The following is a 17390-nucleotide window of genomic DNA, read 5'->3' as shown; positions in this document are numbered from 1 at the left end:
AATTACAAGAAAAATGCAGGCTGTAGTGTTTTCCTTTGGACGAAAATGCTTCATTTAATCATTTAATCTTGTTTTGCAATATTTTCAATAGTTGCAGTGTAAATATTTTGCAGCATTATAGACGGAACATTCAATTAGATTAATTCATGTATCAAGTACATGTTACAAGTCTTCCTGTTTTAAAAGCGTATTTGAGAACGTCATGGGCCGAGCGTCATAATTAAATATATTTTGAGTATTGTAACTAAATTATATCTGAGCAAATCATTGCGCTATTATATTAAAACGTAGCCATATTTTATATTGTCATCTTTATTTGAGCTAGACAATAGTCCCGAATCATTCAGAGCGGTTAATAGTGATATAGATGTGATAAAATCATCAAGTCTTAAAGAAATCGTTCCTCAGTTTAATCTGTCCGAGTCATCGTGAAATTCCTTTAAAGTTGGCGATATTGTGATTACATTACCATGTCAAGTGTTTGATTACAAAGTTATAGTCAACAAATGAGATAAGTTCGGCACTGGATCTTTACAGTCGTTTATGACACCAATGTCTTAAGAACGTTATATTATATATAAATATATGATAATAGGGGTATTTATTCAAAGTAAATTTGTTTACAGGGGTTTTACTCTCAGTCTATTACTCAATGTTTATTCTTGTGACGTCCATTATATGAGTTGTTAAATAGGTTTGTAAATAATTATTTCGATTGAAGTTCCGAAGTTTAAGAGTGGTCATCCTGTAATATTTGATGTAACATGTACATCAATATTGCGATGTTGTGCCGGTCAAATCATATTAAATGAGTATAAAATTTCATTAAAACTTTTGCTTGCCAAGCATTATTGTCTTTGACAAAAGCAGTGAATTTATTGTAGTTAAAAGAAAGTTTAAAAAAGTTAAGAACAAACCTGAAAATATTTCTGTAAAGAACATGGTTAAAATAATTTAAAGTTAAGTTTATTTTATATTCAGCAAATACTTTTTTCCCAAGCATCAAGTTTTATGAATGACCTTTTTGAAATATTTTTGCAGTATTAAGTTCCAGTGTTAGATGTTATTAAATTGTCTTTGGTTGCTTGTGAGCTTACATTATTTCTATACAAAATACATGTATCAAATTGTAATGTATTGTAAGTTAGTAAATATGAGATGTTGGTTAAATGAAGCCACACAACTAACACTGCAATATGACCTGACTTCAATGTCCGCTAGATAAGCAATAAACTGTCATGTTAAATACCATATGAAATAAATACTGACATCTACTTTATAACTAAGCTGAATTATGGTACACCCACTTTGATAGTTGCCCAAAAAATGTATCACTCCAGATTCTGAGATTTTAGTGTTTTGATATTTGAAAAACCCTTTATATAACATGTGCAAAGGAAAAAATTTCAAAATACTATTTAACATTAACAAGTATTGAACATTAGTCAGTTAAGATGTGATGTGTTTATATTTGTGTATATGGGGACAAAATGACAAGATCTAGAGCGACCTATCTTTATCAAGTTGACAGGATGATCAACACAACGCGAGCACATTTTTTCATCTTGTAATTGTCATTTTTACGATAAAGGTGACTTGTTGCTAATTACTATGCACCTTTCATTGCCAGTCATCATAGGTATTAATGTTATTTTATTACAGCTAGACAAGGTATGCCTCGGGGAGATCGCCTGCACTGTCCTATATGATAATCATCTCTTACTGAATGTCTGTTTTGAAATCAAAGAGATATTCACTATGTTTGTCAATATAATTTAAATCGTCGCTGGTTTAAGGCAAATTCCAAATATGTTAATTAAGTTTACAATTTATGTATGCCAGATAAGAGTACAAATATTATACCAAAAACTACAGCTATTCTCATATAACAAGAAAATTCAATTTTATATGTTAAATTTTTTATGTTAAAAAACACACTAACATTAAGCTTTCAAAAGCGGGATTGACATTTTGATGTAAGGTCGTCTTTAATTGAAAAAAGATTTTTTATGTTTTATTAGTTTATGATAAAAGGTCAATAAGACCTTAACATGAGTTTGCCTTGTTTCTTTACAATAAAAAAATGAGAAGTAAACAGACACGATATATCATATTGTTTTATGTCGATTTTTGTAGTCCATGTTCCAGCGAGAAGCCGAGGTAATAACTCCTAAATATGATTAGTTAAATGTCATAATACATATTGTAATCATTAGATATATTGCTATGTAATATAGGTCATACTTGTCTTAATTAAATGTTTCTGTCTTAAATAGAGGAGGCTGTATGTGTTGTCCATAAATTGTGCTGTCAACTGCATTATGAAACAAAAGTTGTAATAAATTGTCCAGATTAGTAGTTTTGAAGGTTCAACCAGCACTCGGTTTAACTTGTATTTAGCTCATTGAGCTTAAATACAGTGTTGTGTTGAATTCTTCAATTTGTTGTCAGAATCAGTGAGAAATGTGTCATTGTCAGGCATTTGTCATTTGTCATTCATCTAGTTTAGTATAACAGAAAGTGTTATGCAATAGTAAATAAATTAATAACAAGAAAAAAATCCTAACCCATACTGTATCATGTTTGAAAACATTGCATGTTAGATAGATTTTGACCCAGCATGAATGCAGATAGTTTTTTCTTTCTTTCAAGTAGATTCTGTATGAATTTTACATTTTTTTTGCATTAAAGTTTTCTTATGTTGAATTATGCAATGCCTAATAAAAAACCTTACAATTTTGTTTAACTTTTTTTTATTCTATTTCTTATAGAATCAAACATTTACATGTGTTTGATATACATATGTATGAATCAAACATTTATTTTATTATAAATTAGCCAAAGAAATAACTGAAGATAGCTACTGAAGTAGTTGGTCGGCTTTAGCTTATTTGTTTAGGAATGAAAACAAAACGTCATTTAGGAATGTTCCTTAAATTGGGTGCTTGAAAGTTAATACAGAACAGAGCAAGTTATTTCATTGATGAGATCTAATTGATCGCTTATTGGACTCCATGGTGCTTTATGTGTTCTCTGTGTGTTAATGAAGACATTATGTATAGGGCCTCCTGTAGTTCAAGACAGGAATACATGAACTGCTGGTAAAAGATGGCAGGAGCATTATGCTCCACAAGAATTGCCTTCTTACCCAGGCTGAGTACATCAATGTCCTGTAAAACATGAATTATACAAAATATTAATGATTATAAGCTTGGTCTAGTGAATTCCGTATACATATAACTTGCTAATGTGGAGAAAATCTTCTGTGACATTTGTTGCTATCCTGTTTTCATATGTTTGGTTTCATTTACATAATGTTATAAAAATGCTAAAATAATAACAATAATGTATAATAATCAATGATATATCCTTATATCTACTGGTACAGTACAAGTGGATTACTGTATGATATACCGCAACAGATGTTTTGTCTGTTTCTTCCAGTACAATATATAATAGAAAATACATGCATCCATTAATTATGCATGTTTTGGTTAACATTTTTTTTATCTTTTTTGTTTTCCGGTGTACCCTGCATTTTTTAATAAAAAACATGTATTGTTTCTTTTAAAAATATTAATTAATTTTAGTTTATAAAATATTTGGAAAAATTTGAAGAAATTTTTCAAATTTTTTGGGGCCCAGTAATTGAAGAAAGGGCTTTGTTAAAAAGAAGTAGGGAATTGTACATTGGAATGACTTAAACTGTAACCTTTGGTTGAAGACTATAAGTCTGGAATCATCAGATTCTTATCTATATGATCTTAAAGATATAACAGTGTTTTATCTTAAAGTTAAGTTGGTGAATTATTGAGAAAAAATCTTGTATATTACTGGGAACAATACCATGGCCAACTGCAGTTCAATTTGTACAAACTATTGGCTCTATAACAGGCAAAGTTTGGTCTTTACATGTTCACAAGGAAGCTAAAAGTTGAAATACCAATTGAAAGTTTATGGCTGCTTGAGACCAGACCACTAAGTCAATACATTTTACAATTGTCTACAGTTTTACATATTTAATTTGTTGGTTTTCATGTCTTTCTTCTTTGAATAAGAGAAATATAAAACTGTAGATTTTTCTTCCTCATACTTGAAATGTTCATATGAATTTTTTGTTTTTACTATAAATTGTAAGTTGGTCATAGTTCTCTATGGGTATCAGTGAATTAATGATTTAACATGTTACTGAACTGATAATGAGGCTGATATTTATTGTAGCTTGGATGTTTTATATCTCTTAGCTACTTAAATAGAACAACTTAAGTAACATATAAACACAGTTTGATAATATATTATACTATATATATACATTTATCACATAAACCGAGGCGCAGGAGTGTAATAAAGCCATTTAATAAAAACGGTATTACACTAGACGATATTACACTAGTGTAATAACACTTTGACGTCACGTCATTTGCGCTATAAACATAGCGTTAAAGCGCGCTAATGTTAGCGTTACACTAAAGGTGCGTCAAAGAAAAATGACTATTGATAACAGTTTACAGTTCTTATTTTATATATGTGATAAATAGAATATTATATTCGTGTAGATTCAATACTAAATTTATTGAACTCGTTGAATAAAACAATATTATGCTCGCCAGAGGCTCGCATAATATGATTTTATTCAACTCGTTCAATAAATTTAGTATTAAACCTACACTCATTCAATATCCTCTATGTATATCATTGAAAGTTTTATGATTATATACTGTATGCTCATTTTGCATCAGATAAGGCAAAATATACAGGATGTATCTGAAATACAATTCTTTAAAAAAAGATTTTTAATTTTGGACAAAACCATATACCTTCTGTTATGTTTTAAGGTTAAAGTTAAGATACAGTGTCTCTCTCTCTTTTATATACTGTTATGTAATAAATCTTTACATGAAGAAATTTCTAGGGTCTTTAAAACTTACTCATGGAGAGTTTTTGACTTAAGTCCAATATATATGGCATGTTTGTTTAAAGTTGATTCATTGTTAAATAAAATGCATACATTCTTATCTAGTGAAATATCAACCTTGTAAGACTGCTTAAACGATATGCATTTTGAACCTTTGGTGTTATTTAAATAAAAAAACATAGGAGAGAGTTGTTGCCTTTTGGCAATTGTGAACATGATGTTAATCACAGTTAATAAATGAGGACAGATGACTGCCTTATTATTTAACCTCCTGGCTACATTACTGAGTTATAGTTTTCAGTTAATCATGTGATGGGACATACGTTTTTGGTTTCTTTATAATTATTTATTTATCTTCCTTAAGATCTGGGAACAAAACAACGTAAAACTCCCCAAACTTACAAAACACAGTTATACCACAATAATACATTCATTGCTATTTTGTTTTGCTAACAAAATACAAATGAGCCGTGTCACAACAAAACCAACATAATGGGTTTGCGACCAGCCTGCGCATCTGCGCAGTCTGATCAGGATCCATGCTGTTCGCTTACCGACTCTATTACAAGTAGAGAAACTGATAGCGAACAGCATGGATCCTGATCAGACTGCGCGGATGCGCAGGCTGGTCTGGATTCATGCTGGTCGCAAACGCACTATGTTGGTTTTGTCATGACACGGCTCAAATGTAGAACATGATGAAACTTTATAAACTTAAATGTTTAAAGTGTCTAATTTCACACATTTTATTTGTTATTAAAGATGATATATCTAATATATTATCTCTTTGGTAGAAATTTCAAAAGAGCATGCATGCATGATGTATAGGATTAGAAAAATAAAAAAGTTGTTAAACATATAGACAACATATAGATGTAGTGCAAGATGTGAATACTGATTAGGTCCGTGTAGAATGATACTTTTATGTTTGACATTTATAACCAATTTAAAACCATACCTTCATTAATTGCAATATTTACATTTTGTGTATTTTTAGCTCACCTGTCACAAAGTGACAGGGTGAGCTTTTGTGATCGCTTTTCGTCCGGCGTCCGTCCGTCGTCCGTCCGTCGTCCGTCCGTCCGTCCGTCGTCCGTCCGTAAACTTTTACTTTAAATGACATCTCCTCATAAACCACTAAGCCAATTTCATCCAAACTTCACAGGAATGTTCCTTTGGTGGTCACCTTTAAAAATTGTTCAAAGAATTTAATTCCATGCAGAACTCTGGTTGCCATGGCAACCAAAAGAAAAAACTTTAAATATCTTCTTTTAAAGAACCATAAGAGCTAGAGCTTAGATATTTGGCATGAAACATCTTCTAGTGAGTGTCTACCAAGTTTGTTCAAATAAAAGCCCTGGGGTCAAAATTGGCCCCGCCCCGGGGGGTCATTGATTTTCCCTATATGCATATAGTAAAAACTTAAAAAATCTTCTTTTAAAGAACCCAAAGAGCTAGAGCTAAGATATTTAGCATGAAACATGTTCTAATAGGTGTCTACCAAGTTTGTTCAAATAAAAGCCCTGGGGTCAAAATTGGCCCCGCCCCGGGGGGTCATTGATTTTCCCTATATGCATATAGTAAAAACTTAAAAATCTTCTTTTAAAGAACCCAAAGAGCTAGAGCTAAGATATTTAGCATGAAACATGTTCTAATAGGTGTCTACCAAGTTTGTTCAAATAAAAGCCCTGGGGTCAAAATTGGCCCCGCCCCGGGGGGTCATTGATTTTCCCTATATGCATATAGTAAAAACTTAAAAATCTTCTTTTAAAGAACCCAAAGAGCTAGAGCTAAGATATTTAGCATGAAACATGTTCTAATTGGTGTCTACCAAGTTTGTTCAAATAAAAGCTCTGGGGTCAAAATTGGCCCCGCCCCGGGGGGTCATTGATTTTCCCTATATGCATATAGTAAAAACTTAAAAAATTCTCTTTTAAAGAACTCAAAGAGCTATGGCTAAGATATTGAGCATTCAACATGTTCTAATAGGTGTCTACCAAGTTTGTCCAAATAAAAGCCCTGGGGTCAAAATTGGCCCCGCCCCAGGGGGTCATTGATTTTCCCTCTATGCATATAGTAAAAACTTAAAAATCTTCTTTTAAAGAACCAAAAGAGTTAGAGCTAAGATATTTAGCATGAAACATGTTCTAATAAGTGTCTACCAAGTTTGTTCAAATAAAAGCCCTGGGGTCAAAATTGGCCCCGCCCCGGGGGTTCATTGATTTTCCCTATATGCATATAGTAAAAACTTAAAAAATCTTCTTTTAAAGAACTCAAAGAGCTATGGCTAAGATATTTAGCATCAAACATGTTCTAATTGGTGTCTACCAAGTTTGTTCAAATAAAAGCCCTGGGGTCAAAATTGGCACCGCCCCGGGGTCATTGATTTTCCTTATATGTGTATAGCAAAAACTTAAAATCTTCTTTGAAAAAACCCAAATAGCTAGAGTTTAGATATTAAGCATGAAACATCTTCTAGTAAGTGTCTACAAAGTTTGTTTAAATAAAAGCCCTGGGGTCAAAACTGGCCCGGCCCCAGGGGTGTCATTGTTTTTAACTATATGTGTATAGTAAAAAACTTTTAAAAAATCTTCTTTTAAAAAGCCCAATGAGCTAGAGCTTAGATGTTTAGCATGAAACATCTTCTTATGGGTGTCTACCAAGTTTGTGCAAATAAAAGCCCTTGGGTTAAATTGGCCCTGCAACGTTTGGGGGGGGGGGGGTTGGGGGCCTATATACAGGTGAGCGACCTCATGGCCATCATGGCCCTCTTGTTTCTTAATTTCATTTATTTCATGTTTTTGAATTTCCAAAATAATATTTCTGTTAATCGTTATGCTTTGTTTATATAAAAATAATAAGATGCATTGTTTATAATAATAATTATATTAATTGTAATAAGATGCATTGTTTATAATTGTTTTATCCATTTACTTAAACAAAGTTGCTTTATACTGTAACTCGTATTATCCTCCCCATTTTGAAGAAAAGTTGAGCTGTTATGATTGCAGCATCGTAGTTGTCCTCAATATGCAAAAACTTTAATGTTGCCCTTTATTCAAACATTTCAAAAGTTATCAACATAAAATTTCGACTTCTTACTTATCAGGTTAGTTGTTAGACAAGGGGCATAATTCTGAAAGGTATATTTTTAGAGTTATGCCCCTTCTTCAAAATTACTTATCAACAGTTGTTGCCTTTAACAGATGAGCGTTAACGCATGCAATGCTCATGTTTTTTATCTGAAATTGTTTTGTTAGATTTTTTCTTTAGTTTTGTCTGGTATGTGGAAGAATTTTAAATTTTAAATCAGATTGAATTATTTATGAACACAATAATTTTCGACTGTATTGTTTTGATTATAGCAATCTATTACTTCATATGAAAGCAATGAAAATAATTGAATTGTATGATGATAAATACAGTTACAGCATAGCAACTTGATACTAACCGTTCCATTTATTTCATTATACATTGTACATCTAGGAAAACTCAAAGGTGGTGGTGCCATTCGAAATGTTCTTGTAGAATCTGAATATCTCATTAAGGCTATCAAAACCTTATCAATGTTTAATAAGCCACCTATCTGTCTCTCAGCACATGTCATAACCCTCACTTCATAATCATCATGGTGCCAGAATAAACATCCAGTGATCTTCTTTATTTTATACCTTTTTTTCTCTCCTTGAGAAACATAAAATGTACCCTTTGTTACAGCCACAACATTGAGGATGAGTTTCACTGTATTTCTAATTAACAACAGTGATTGCAAAAACAGAGGTAGGCTTGGTCTGAAAGTAAACAATAAAGCTTTATGAAGTTCTAAGAGTGAGGTAGGAGGTATATAAGTTCTCTGATATTACAAACAAAAAGGAACATTTATTTCATTTCTTTATAACATTTCATTGTTTTATCGCAAGTTTTGTTTTGCAGGTGTTATTATTTTGTTTCATAAGAATGTTGAATTTTACACAATTATGCAGTGTTGCCTTTTATTGCATAAGATTTAGTATTTTACATGGTAAGAAGTTGGTTTGGTAAATTATAACATAATAAAGTTCATGTTTTGTTTATGATTTCAGGAGAAAAAATGCCCTGATCTTGAGGACGCAACTTACTGTCCGAGTACATGCTGTGATAGGTAAGTGTAACCATGTGACCTTCACCTTCTTAGTGACCCTTTTAGTTATATAGAATAAGCTTTACTTTGAGTATCAGAATGCTAAACAGTATGTTTGGCCCTCAGTACTTTTAATTTCACTTATATGTGTAATTACACTCATTTCTGTTTGATAAATAGTAATTTTAGCTTTATTGATCTTTATTTAATGTCAATTGCATTCGATAATGTACACTTACTTTGTTTTTGAAAATAACTTTACCATAATATAATTACCTTTACAGGGTTAATTTACTGATTAATAATGGTCTTGGTACATTGTACTTGATATTGATGATGATCTTTGCACTATCAAATCTGTCTGTGACATGATCACTGATCTCGGAAAGGATCAAAGTGTAAAGATTTACAATATCCTTCATTTATCATTAGAGCTCATCAAATACAGTATAGTTTTTAGCTTGACTATTCGATAAGAATAAGAAGAGCTATTGTAGTCACCCGAGCGTTGGCGTCCGCGTCCGCGTAACCACTTATGTTAAAGTTTTTGTAATACCTCAAATATTTTCAAAGTCCATAGACATATGGCTTTGAAACTTTGCACACTTGTTCACCATCATGACCCCAACCTGTAGACAGGGGGAAGTAACTGTATCAAGCATTTTGACAGAATTATGCCCACTTTTTGACTTAGAATTTACATTTAAGTTTTTGTAATACCTCATATATTTTCAAAGACCATTGTCATATGGCTTTGAAACTTTGCACATTTGTTCACCATCATGACCCAACCTATAGACAGGAAGAGGTAACTCTAGCATGCATTTTGACAGAATTATGCCTCTTTTTCGACTCAGAATTTTCGTTACAGTTTTTGTTATACCTCAAAAAAAGTCCAGTGACATATGGCTTTGAAACAAGATGAAATTTTATACTCTTTGAGAGCATAATAGGACTCTCTCCAAGGCCTATAACTGTAACATGTATCTAAAGAAAAAAAAATTCCCTTTTGTTAACTTAATAATATTACATTATCAAGGCTTTCTTACTATCAAGCACTAAGAATAGTCGAGCGTTGCTGTCCTACCGACAGCTCTTGTTTTTATACCGGTAGTTTGTTTAATGCATAAAATGAAAATCACTGATTTAAAAAAAAATTGGCATTAAAAGGACTGAAGTGCAAAACTACGATGTCACAATGTAAACTTGGGTATAAATGTGGGCCAGTTAAATACACATATTAATCATGCTTTACTTATTGATCTTTGATTATTAACAATGTTAAAAAGCAACTTGAACTAGAAATCAATCATGTCAAGTCACACTGTGTGGTTTTTACAACATCAAATATTGAAAATGTTGTAATATTTGCCTCTTTCTATAGGCATTTATACAAAATCGTTTCATAATATTTACCAAATTAAGTACAAATTGTTGTATTTATTTAAATGGTAAATTTTCAGTTTAAGGTTGATATTGGGTGATATTATGTTTAATTTTTTTTTGCTATTTCATCTTGTAAGGCTACTGTCCTCGGGCAGAAATTTAATTGTAACCTCTTTCTTAAATAGCATATTTTCATGCTCAATTTATAGGATCTTTCTAAAATAAAGTAGGATTTTATGTTCAGATATTTTTTTAAATGCATAATTTTACAGGGGTACACCCCTTCTTGATCTATAAAAGTCATTATTTTTTCTTTATTTTACACTCATAATATCTTGATGTAGTGAAGTCATAAAGTTAAATGTAGTCTGAGGAATAACAAAATAACTCAACAGTACTGGTATAGTCTATCTGGGATATAAAGATTTATTGGAGTGGGGGGACTTTGCTGTGGCCTGATAAAGATAAGGGGGGTATATATCGCCAATGGTCAGTTTATTATGTTAACTGTGTGAAGTGTTTTTATGATACAAACCTCATTATATCTGTATTATAATATAAAGCTGCTTATATTGCCTACTTATGACTACAATAAAACCACTTATATCTCTTGATATACTGGTAAATATCCCAGTCTGTAATGGACCACTTGATACATAATGGTAAATATATACACTCAACACTGTTTACTTTATTCCACACAACCATTACCATGAAGGAATCAGAAGGGCTTTCATTATTAACAGATTGGCGATCCATAGATCTATATCATTGGTTAAAATGCTGATAAAATCAGTTGTATTTTCAGCCTGTAGATTTAAATATCCCCCTTGACCCCTGGCCAAATTGGTTGTTTTCGTTGGCACATATGAAGCCTCTGGTGATTGTATGCTCCTCTTAACCTTCATATTTGTTAAAGATATTAAAGGCATATTATGAAATGAATAAAATTTGACTTAATTAAAAAAGGCAGACATGAATTAAATTAAATTAAGTTTAAATAATGGTTTTAGGGCATGAAAGATGCTTGTTGCCTGAACACCGTGGGTAAGCAACTTTGGTCATGTGACCACAAAAGTCAACGTACACGGCCAAAATAGCTCGGCTGAGGTAAGTTTTTTAGTGATTATTTTTCTGTCCAGCCGATTTAAATTATGCGACATAGCCTACCAACCGCGGCAGTTCCGATGCTTTCTAAAAATGTATTTAGTTTCGTCTAACGTTTTGTATTTTATGAGAACATTCAAACAATATTTGCAAATTGTCGATGACAACGTACACACTATTGTGTAAAAGTGTTGATAATAACTTAATAAACGATACGCATGTCAGTTCTAAGTAAAATTTCAGGTCTTAAAATATATAGAGAATGTTTTAATGAAAAAGTACGTGTTTCTTGCTGTCATTTTTTGTATTTATTTAAAAATTGACCAACTTACAGAAATGTCAACGTACACATACAGTCTAGAAAATGTCAACGTACACACTCCCAATTTAGTTTGATAGTGGTCTGAACATGAGGCTGCAACTTCGGAGTAGGTGGCTTTTTCTAACAAAAAGTTGGCTTTCAATTTAGATTGCCCTCTCAAACTGTATATAAGTACAGGTTTATACAAAGGAAAAAAGTTGCAAGTACATTCATATCATCACAAATAAGCTTAAACAACCTTTAACTTTTTTTATAATGTTATTTATTTGTTCTTTTGTGGTTTTCTTTTAGAAGAAAAAAATCCAGTTACTCAGACTGCTTAATGATTTGCTGAAACAGCAATTTTATACTGTATTAATTTAGATCATTTTACAGTCATTTAATAACGTAAACAGCCAGGATAAGCGTCTCTTGCTCAACCAACCTAGTGCCTTCTGTAGCAACAAAAGTTGCCAATGGTTGACAATGACGCCGAGTGACTATTTTATAGGTATTACCGGTATTTCAGCAGTTATGTCACTTTAACCCTATGATAACATCACGAACGTTCTATTAACATTATATTTTCAATAATATATCTCCTTGCACTAGTTATGTAATTGCCACATGTTATAGACATTGTTATTTAATACATGGGCTAGCTTAATAGACGTGATATGTATTTTTGCATTCACAGTTTTCTTTGCCCTTTTTGTTTCACTGCAAATTTTGCCAACCATGTCTGCTAATTTACAAGTCTATGATATGTATTCAACAAAAATGCTCAAGTGCCATACATTTTAATAATTTGCATTGCAATCAAAATTGAAATTCAAGCAAACCATTAAAAAAAAAATTATTTGAGCAAAATGTTGATAAAATTTCTGTATTGTAACAATCATTTCAATATATATTGTGGCATTTCTATGATTACTAGTGGGTCATATGACTGTGGTACTTGATATAACTTTTTAAATGTTTAAACAATGTCATTGATTCATATCTATAGCTCATACATTGCGCACAAAATTAGATAGGTAAATTCATTACTAAACCCATTTTCCGGTAAATTTATTACTACGAGTAGTAACCATTTTCTAGTAACTGGTTTCTTGAGCAGTAAAAGCATTTTACTAGAAACTTGGTACTAGAAACTAACCATTTAACAAAAGGGTATAATTTGTTGCCTTAACCAACCTATAAAATTGTGAATTGTTTATAAGTTAATTTTTACATAACAAGTGCAAGTAGATATATTCTTGAAAATATAATGTTAATATGACATTAATGATGTAATCATAGCTAGGGATCAAGTGACGCAACTGCTGAAAAACCGGTAATATAAAATTGTAACTCGGCGTCATCGTCAACCTTGGACCCTTTTGCTGCTACGGAAGGCACTAGTTGGTTGAGCAAGAGACCCTTATCCTGGCTGTTTACGTTATTAAGATGACTGTAATTACGATCTATATTGTAATACGATCTATATTAATCCAGTATAAAATATAAAAACGGCTGTTTCAGCTAATCATTAAGCAGTTTGAGTAACTGGAAATTTGTCTTCTAAAAACAAAAGTACAAATAAATAACATAAAAAAGTTAAAGGTTGTTTAAGCTTATTTGCGATGAAATGAATGCACTCCAAACTATTTTCTTTGTAAAAATAATAATAATTATATGCAGTTTGAGAGGGCAATCTAAATTGAAAGCCAACTTTTTTTTTGGAAAAAGCCACCTATTTCGAAGTTGCAGCCTCATGTTCAGACCACTATCAAACTAAATTGGGAGTGTGTACGTTGACACTTTCTAGACTGTATGTGTACGTTGACATTTCTGTAAGTTGGTCAATTTTTAAATAAATACAAAAAAATGACAGCAGGAAACCAGTTATTTTTTCATTAAAATATTCTTTTATATATTTTAAGACCTGAAATTTTACTTAGCACTGACATGCTTATCGTTTATTAAGTTATTATCAACACTTTTACACAATAGTGTGTACGTTGTCATCGACAATTTGCAAACATTGCTTTAATGATCTCATAAAATACAAAACGTTGGACGACATCAAGTACATTTTTAGAAAGCATCGGAACTGCCGCGGTCGGTAGGCTATGTAACATAATTTGCATTGGCTCGATAGAAAAGTAATCACTAAAAAACTTACCTCAACCGAGCTATTTTGGCCGTGTACGTTGACTTTTGTGGTCACGTGACCAAAGTTGCTTACCCACGGTGCTGAAGATAGTAGTGAAATAATGTGTTATGAAAGTAGCAAAATGGAAACAAATAGTATTTTGACTTCCATACAAGATACTCAATCACTATAATCACTAAAACTCTACAACTATACAGCAAAGTAAAGCCAATGAAAAAATTGGTGCAGGTATTTTACCCATGAGTAACTTTTTTGAAAACTATGAAAGTATACAAAAAATAAAAAGCTTTTGAGAAATAAAAATGAAAGCCTTTCAGTGGCATAATAGGCCTTTAAGATAATATATATATATACTTATAGTACAAAAAGGTTTCTCTGGGAAAAGTGAATGTGTCTTGAAATACCATTGTGCTAGTCTGGCATTAATTTGATTAAAGCAAGATGATGTAAATGGTTTTTGAAGAGTGGAAGACAAATCTGTTCTGTGAAGAATAGTGACATGTCTATGGAGAGCTTCCAAACGTGTCACAATAAGACTTGTCACATAAATATCAATTTATTATATCAGGTTTATCAACTTATAATTCATACAGTGCTTTGATCTTCTCACTGCTTTACATGAGGACCAATTAATATAATAAAATCAAGACCATGTCATTATGTGATGTTAGTTAACATTATTTTTCCTAATTTATAAAATGATAAGAGTTTTGCATGTTTTAAATTTACACATTCACATGTCAATACCGCCCATTTTAAATTGTTCATGTTAAAATAGTGAACATTGTTTTTGATTAAATCTTACATCATTAGTTTTTAATGACAATACTGGTATGTAAATATTAATGAACACTTCTAAGCTCAGAGTCTAGAGTATCTAAAGTATGAAATGTAATTATAATGATTTGATTGCCAGATTCATGTTCCTATGAGAGATTTAAAGTAAGAAGCATAAGAATCCCAGCAAACAGAGATGAAAGACTATCTCTGTCTTAAGATAAGTTAAAACTTAGATGCGTTAATCCCTTCATATGTGGTATCGTCTTTGGTTGGCAAGTTATACAAAAATCCCAGTATGATATTTTTCTTTTATCTTTGGACATATATACATATGAATAATTCATGGTGAGTAGTCGACAGCCATTGTCAATAAAATAAAACAAATTTCTTCACCACTAAACCCATAAAATGGCTGAGCGGCAATGCCACCAATAAAGAACCAAGTCAAATTGATGCGGTTATAACAAATTGATGAAATTTGAAATAGAAATTCCTAAAAAAACAAGCATTTTGTTCTACAATGTTTCTGCTATTAATAGATATGGTTAGGGTCTAACTAAACCAATGCTCTGTGAACGTAGGCTATCTATTTGGACTTTGTGTAAGGGGAAAAGAAGTGTTATGATTTAGATAAAGTTTCACATATTTTTCTTGTCCTGAAGAAGTAAAATAATTGTATAAGATAGATTATTGTAAGGAGAACATAGGTCAGTATATCAGCTAATTATGATCAAACTTGGCTCCTGTGTATGGTTTTAATTGCCCTATATCTGATAAATTATTCTACCTATTGTTCTCTTTTACACCTTTCTTCTTTCTCTTTCAGATTACATTCTCTAGTTCTTGCAAGAAGAATGTATAATCATTAAGTTTCTGTACATATTTACAGCATTTATCCAAATATCGTGATTGTGAGCATGGTGTCATTCATTTGAAACATATTTGTAAAGATACTGGTATTTACCCTGAGAGCATAATACTGCTGTATTTGTATACATAATTGATAAGCAATAATAAATTGTAGATAATTATAGCCAGGTGAGAGTGATTGAAGAACAGGGATTATTAGGTCAAATATACCATAAACACCTGAAAACTTTCCCTGGCTTGTTTAAAATATCAGGCTTTCTTGTGTAATAAGTAATTTAAATGGTGTTTTTTTCTTATCATGAATATATAAGGAACGATTCATGACCTTTTCTTGAAATAGTTATGACTTTTGGAATCATTTTTGCAAAAGTAATTTTAAATTAGCTTTCCCTTTTAATATTTATCTGTTGATGCACCTGTCACCTTTAAAAGACACCAGGAATCGTTCATACCTATAATGCTCAGATATATTCTAGCTGAAATACTGCCTATAGTCATAATTATTTGACTGAAAATTAAAAACAACACACACACACATGTACAACAAAACAACAAAATCCCCAGAGCTGTTACTTAAACAATGAGTCTGATATGTCATAGTAGTGACTGGCCAGTTATCAATATAAATTTGAACACAAGTTATTATTATAAACTTGATATATCTTTATATTTTCAGAAAAAATTGTTGAATTCCTGTGGACGTGAACTAAGAGACGTGCCTTATTTTCTCTCAAACAGATCTTCCAGGTTAAGCTTTTGGTCATTTTCTACAAAATAACTACTCTCTATTTAATCCCATTTAATTTTGTAATATAGATTTATAATTTCCAACTTCAGTACACCTATTTGATGGAAATTTTGATATGTGAAAGTTAATTTTCCAATTATTGTTCTCATAAACCTGTGAGTGCAAGAAAATTTAAAAGCAATTTTGTGCATTTTCTTTTTACGCAGTACGTGTAATTGTTCTAGTGTGTGCGTTAAGGTACAATTAAATTAAACCGCAGATGTTAAATTGGAAGTAAAATTAAATCAAAAGTGTCATTTATTTTCTAAAGAGTTTCTAAATTTGAAATTTTTATGCTAGAAATAAACTGAATGTAAGACGGAAATGTAAAGATTAGAGATTTTGCCAAGTAGTTATTTGAACTGAAAAGCTTACCGTATGAATTGATAAGGTTTTTACACTTACCTCAGATTTGAAACAAGATAGTATTTAATTTAAAGAGGCAATTTTCTAAAAATACATTCAGTATACTTTTCATAAAATGCATGTTTTGTTAAAGGGTGTAAAAATGAATATGTTAAACCTTTTATTTGCACTTGTAAATTTAAATACATGTTCTTCCTTAACCAGTTATCATTGCGATATAGGACTTAAGAAGTTAAAACTTAGGTTCATGTAGCTAATTATACAAGATTACAAGTTTATTGGCCAAAATATTGTCAAATTGTCAATTTTTCATAATAGATGTTACAAAAAAAAAAGAAAAAAAAAAAAAAATCAAATTTAAAGAAAACTTATTGTTCCACATTTCTCATGTGTAAAAATCTTTATATGAAGTCCCGAGTTTCTCTCAGGAACCAGTTATTTTAAGAGCACATGCTGGCAACATTAGTTGAAAAAAAAAATCAAGTATAAAAATCTCATTGGTTTAAAGATAAGAAGTTTTTTAGAGGCAGTATATCTGTTTGTATCAGCTGATGTATATCTAGGGTAGATAAACCAATTATTTAATTTCCTCCCAAGTTT

At 31.3% G+C, this 17390-nt stretch overlaps 1 protein-coding gene across 1 annotated transcript in view; it reads left to right on the top strand.

The window, feature by feature from the left end:
* The window catches only part of LOC132750043 (serine/arginine repetitive matrix protein 2-like), a gene marked incomplete at its 3' end in the record, with an annotated part of 43929 nt that extends 27545 nt beyond the window's left edge, over window positions 1-16384 (top strand). Inside the window, exons 6-8 of the mRNA XM_060739981.1 lie at window positions 2137-2160; window positions 8998-9056; window positions 16315-16384. Coding sequence (XP_060595964.1) covers window positions 2137-2160; window positions 8998-9056; window positions 16315-16384 — 153 coding nt within the window. The remainder of the gene's footprint in view (window positions 1-2136; window positions 2161-8997; window positions 9057-16314) is intronic.
* Between the last annotated feature and the right edge of the window lie 1006 nt (window positions 16385-17390).

This window comes from Ruditapes philippinarum, unplaced genomic scaffold (genome assembly GCF_026571515.1).
Source record: "Ruditapes philippinarum isolate M1 unplaced genomic scaffold, ASM2657151v2 ctg3170_1_1_1_1, whole genome shotgun sequence".
Classification (NCBI taxonomy): domain Eukaryota; kingdom Metazoa; phylum Mollusca; class Bivalvia; order Venerida; family Veneridae; genus Ruditapes; species Ruditapes philippinarum.
This window is presented reverse-complemented; position numbering and strand designations above follow the sequence as displayed.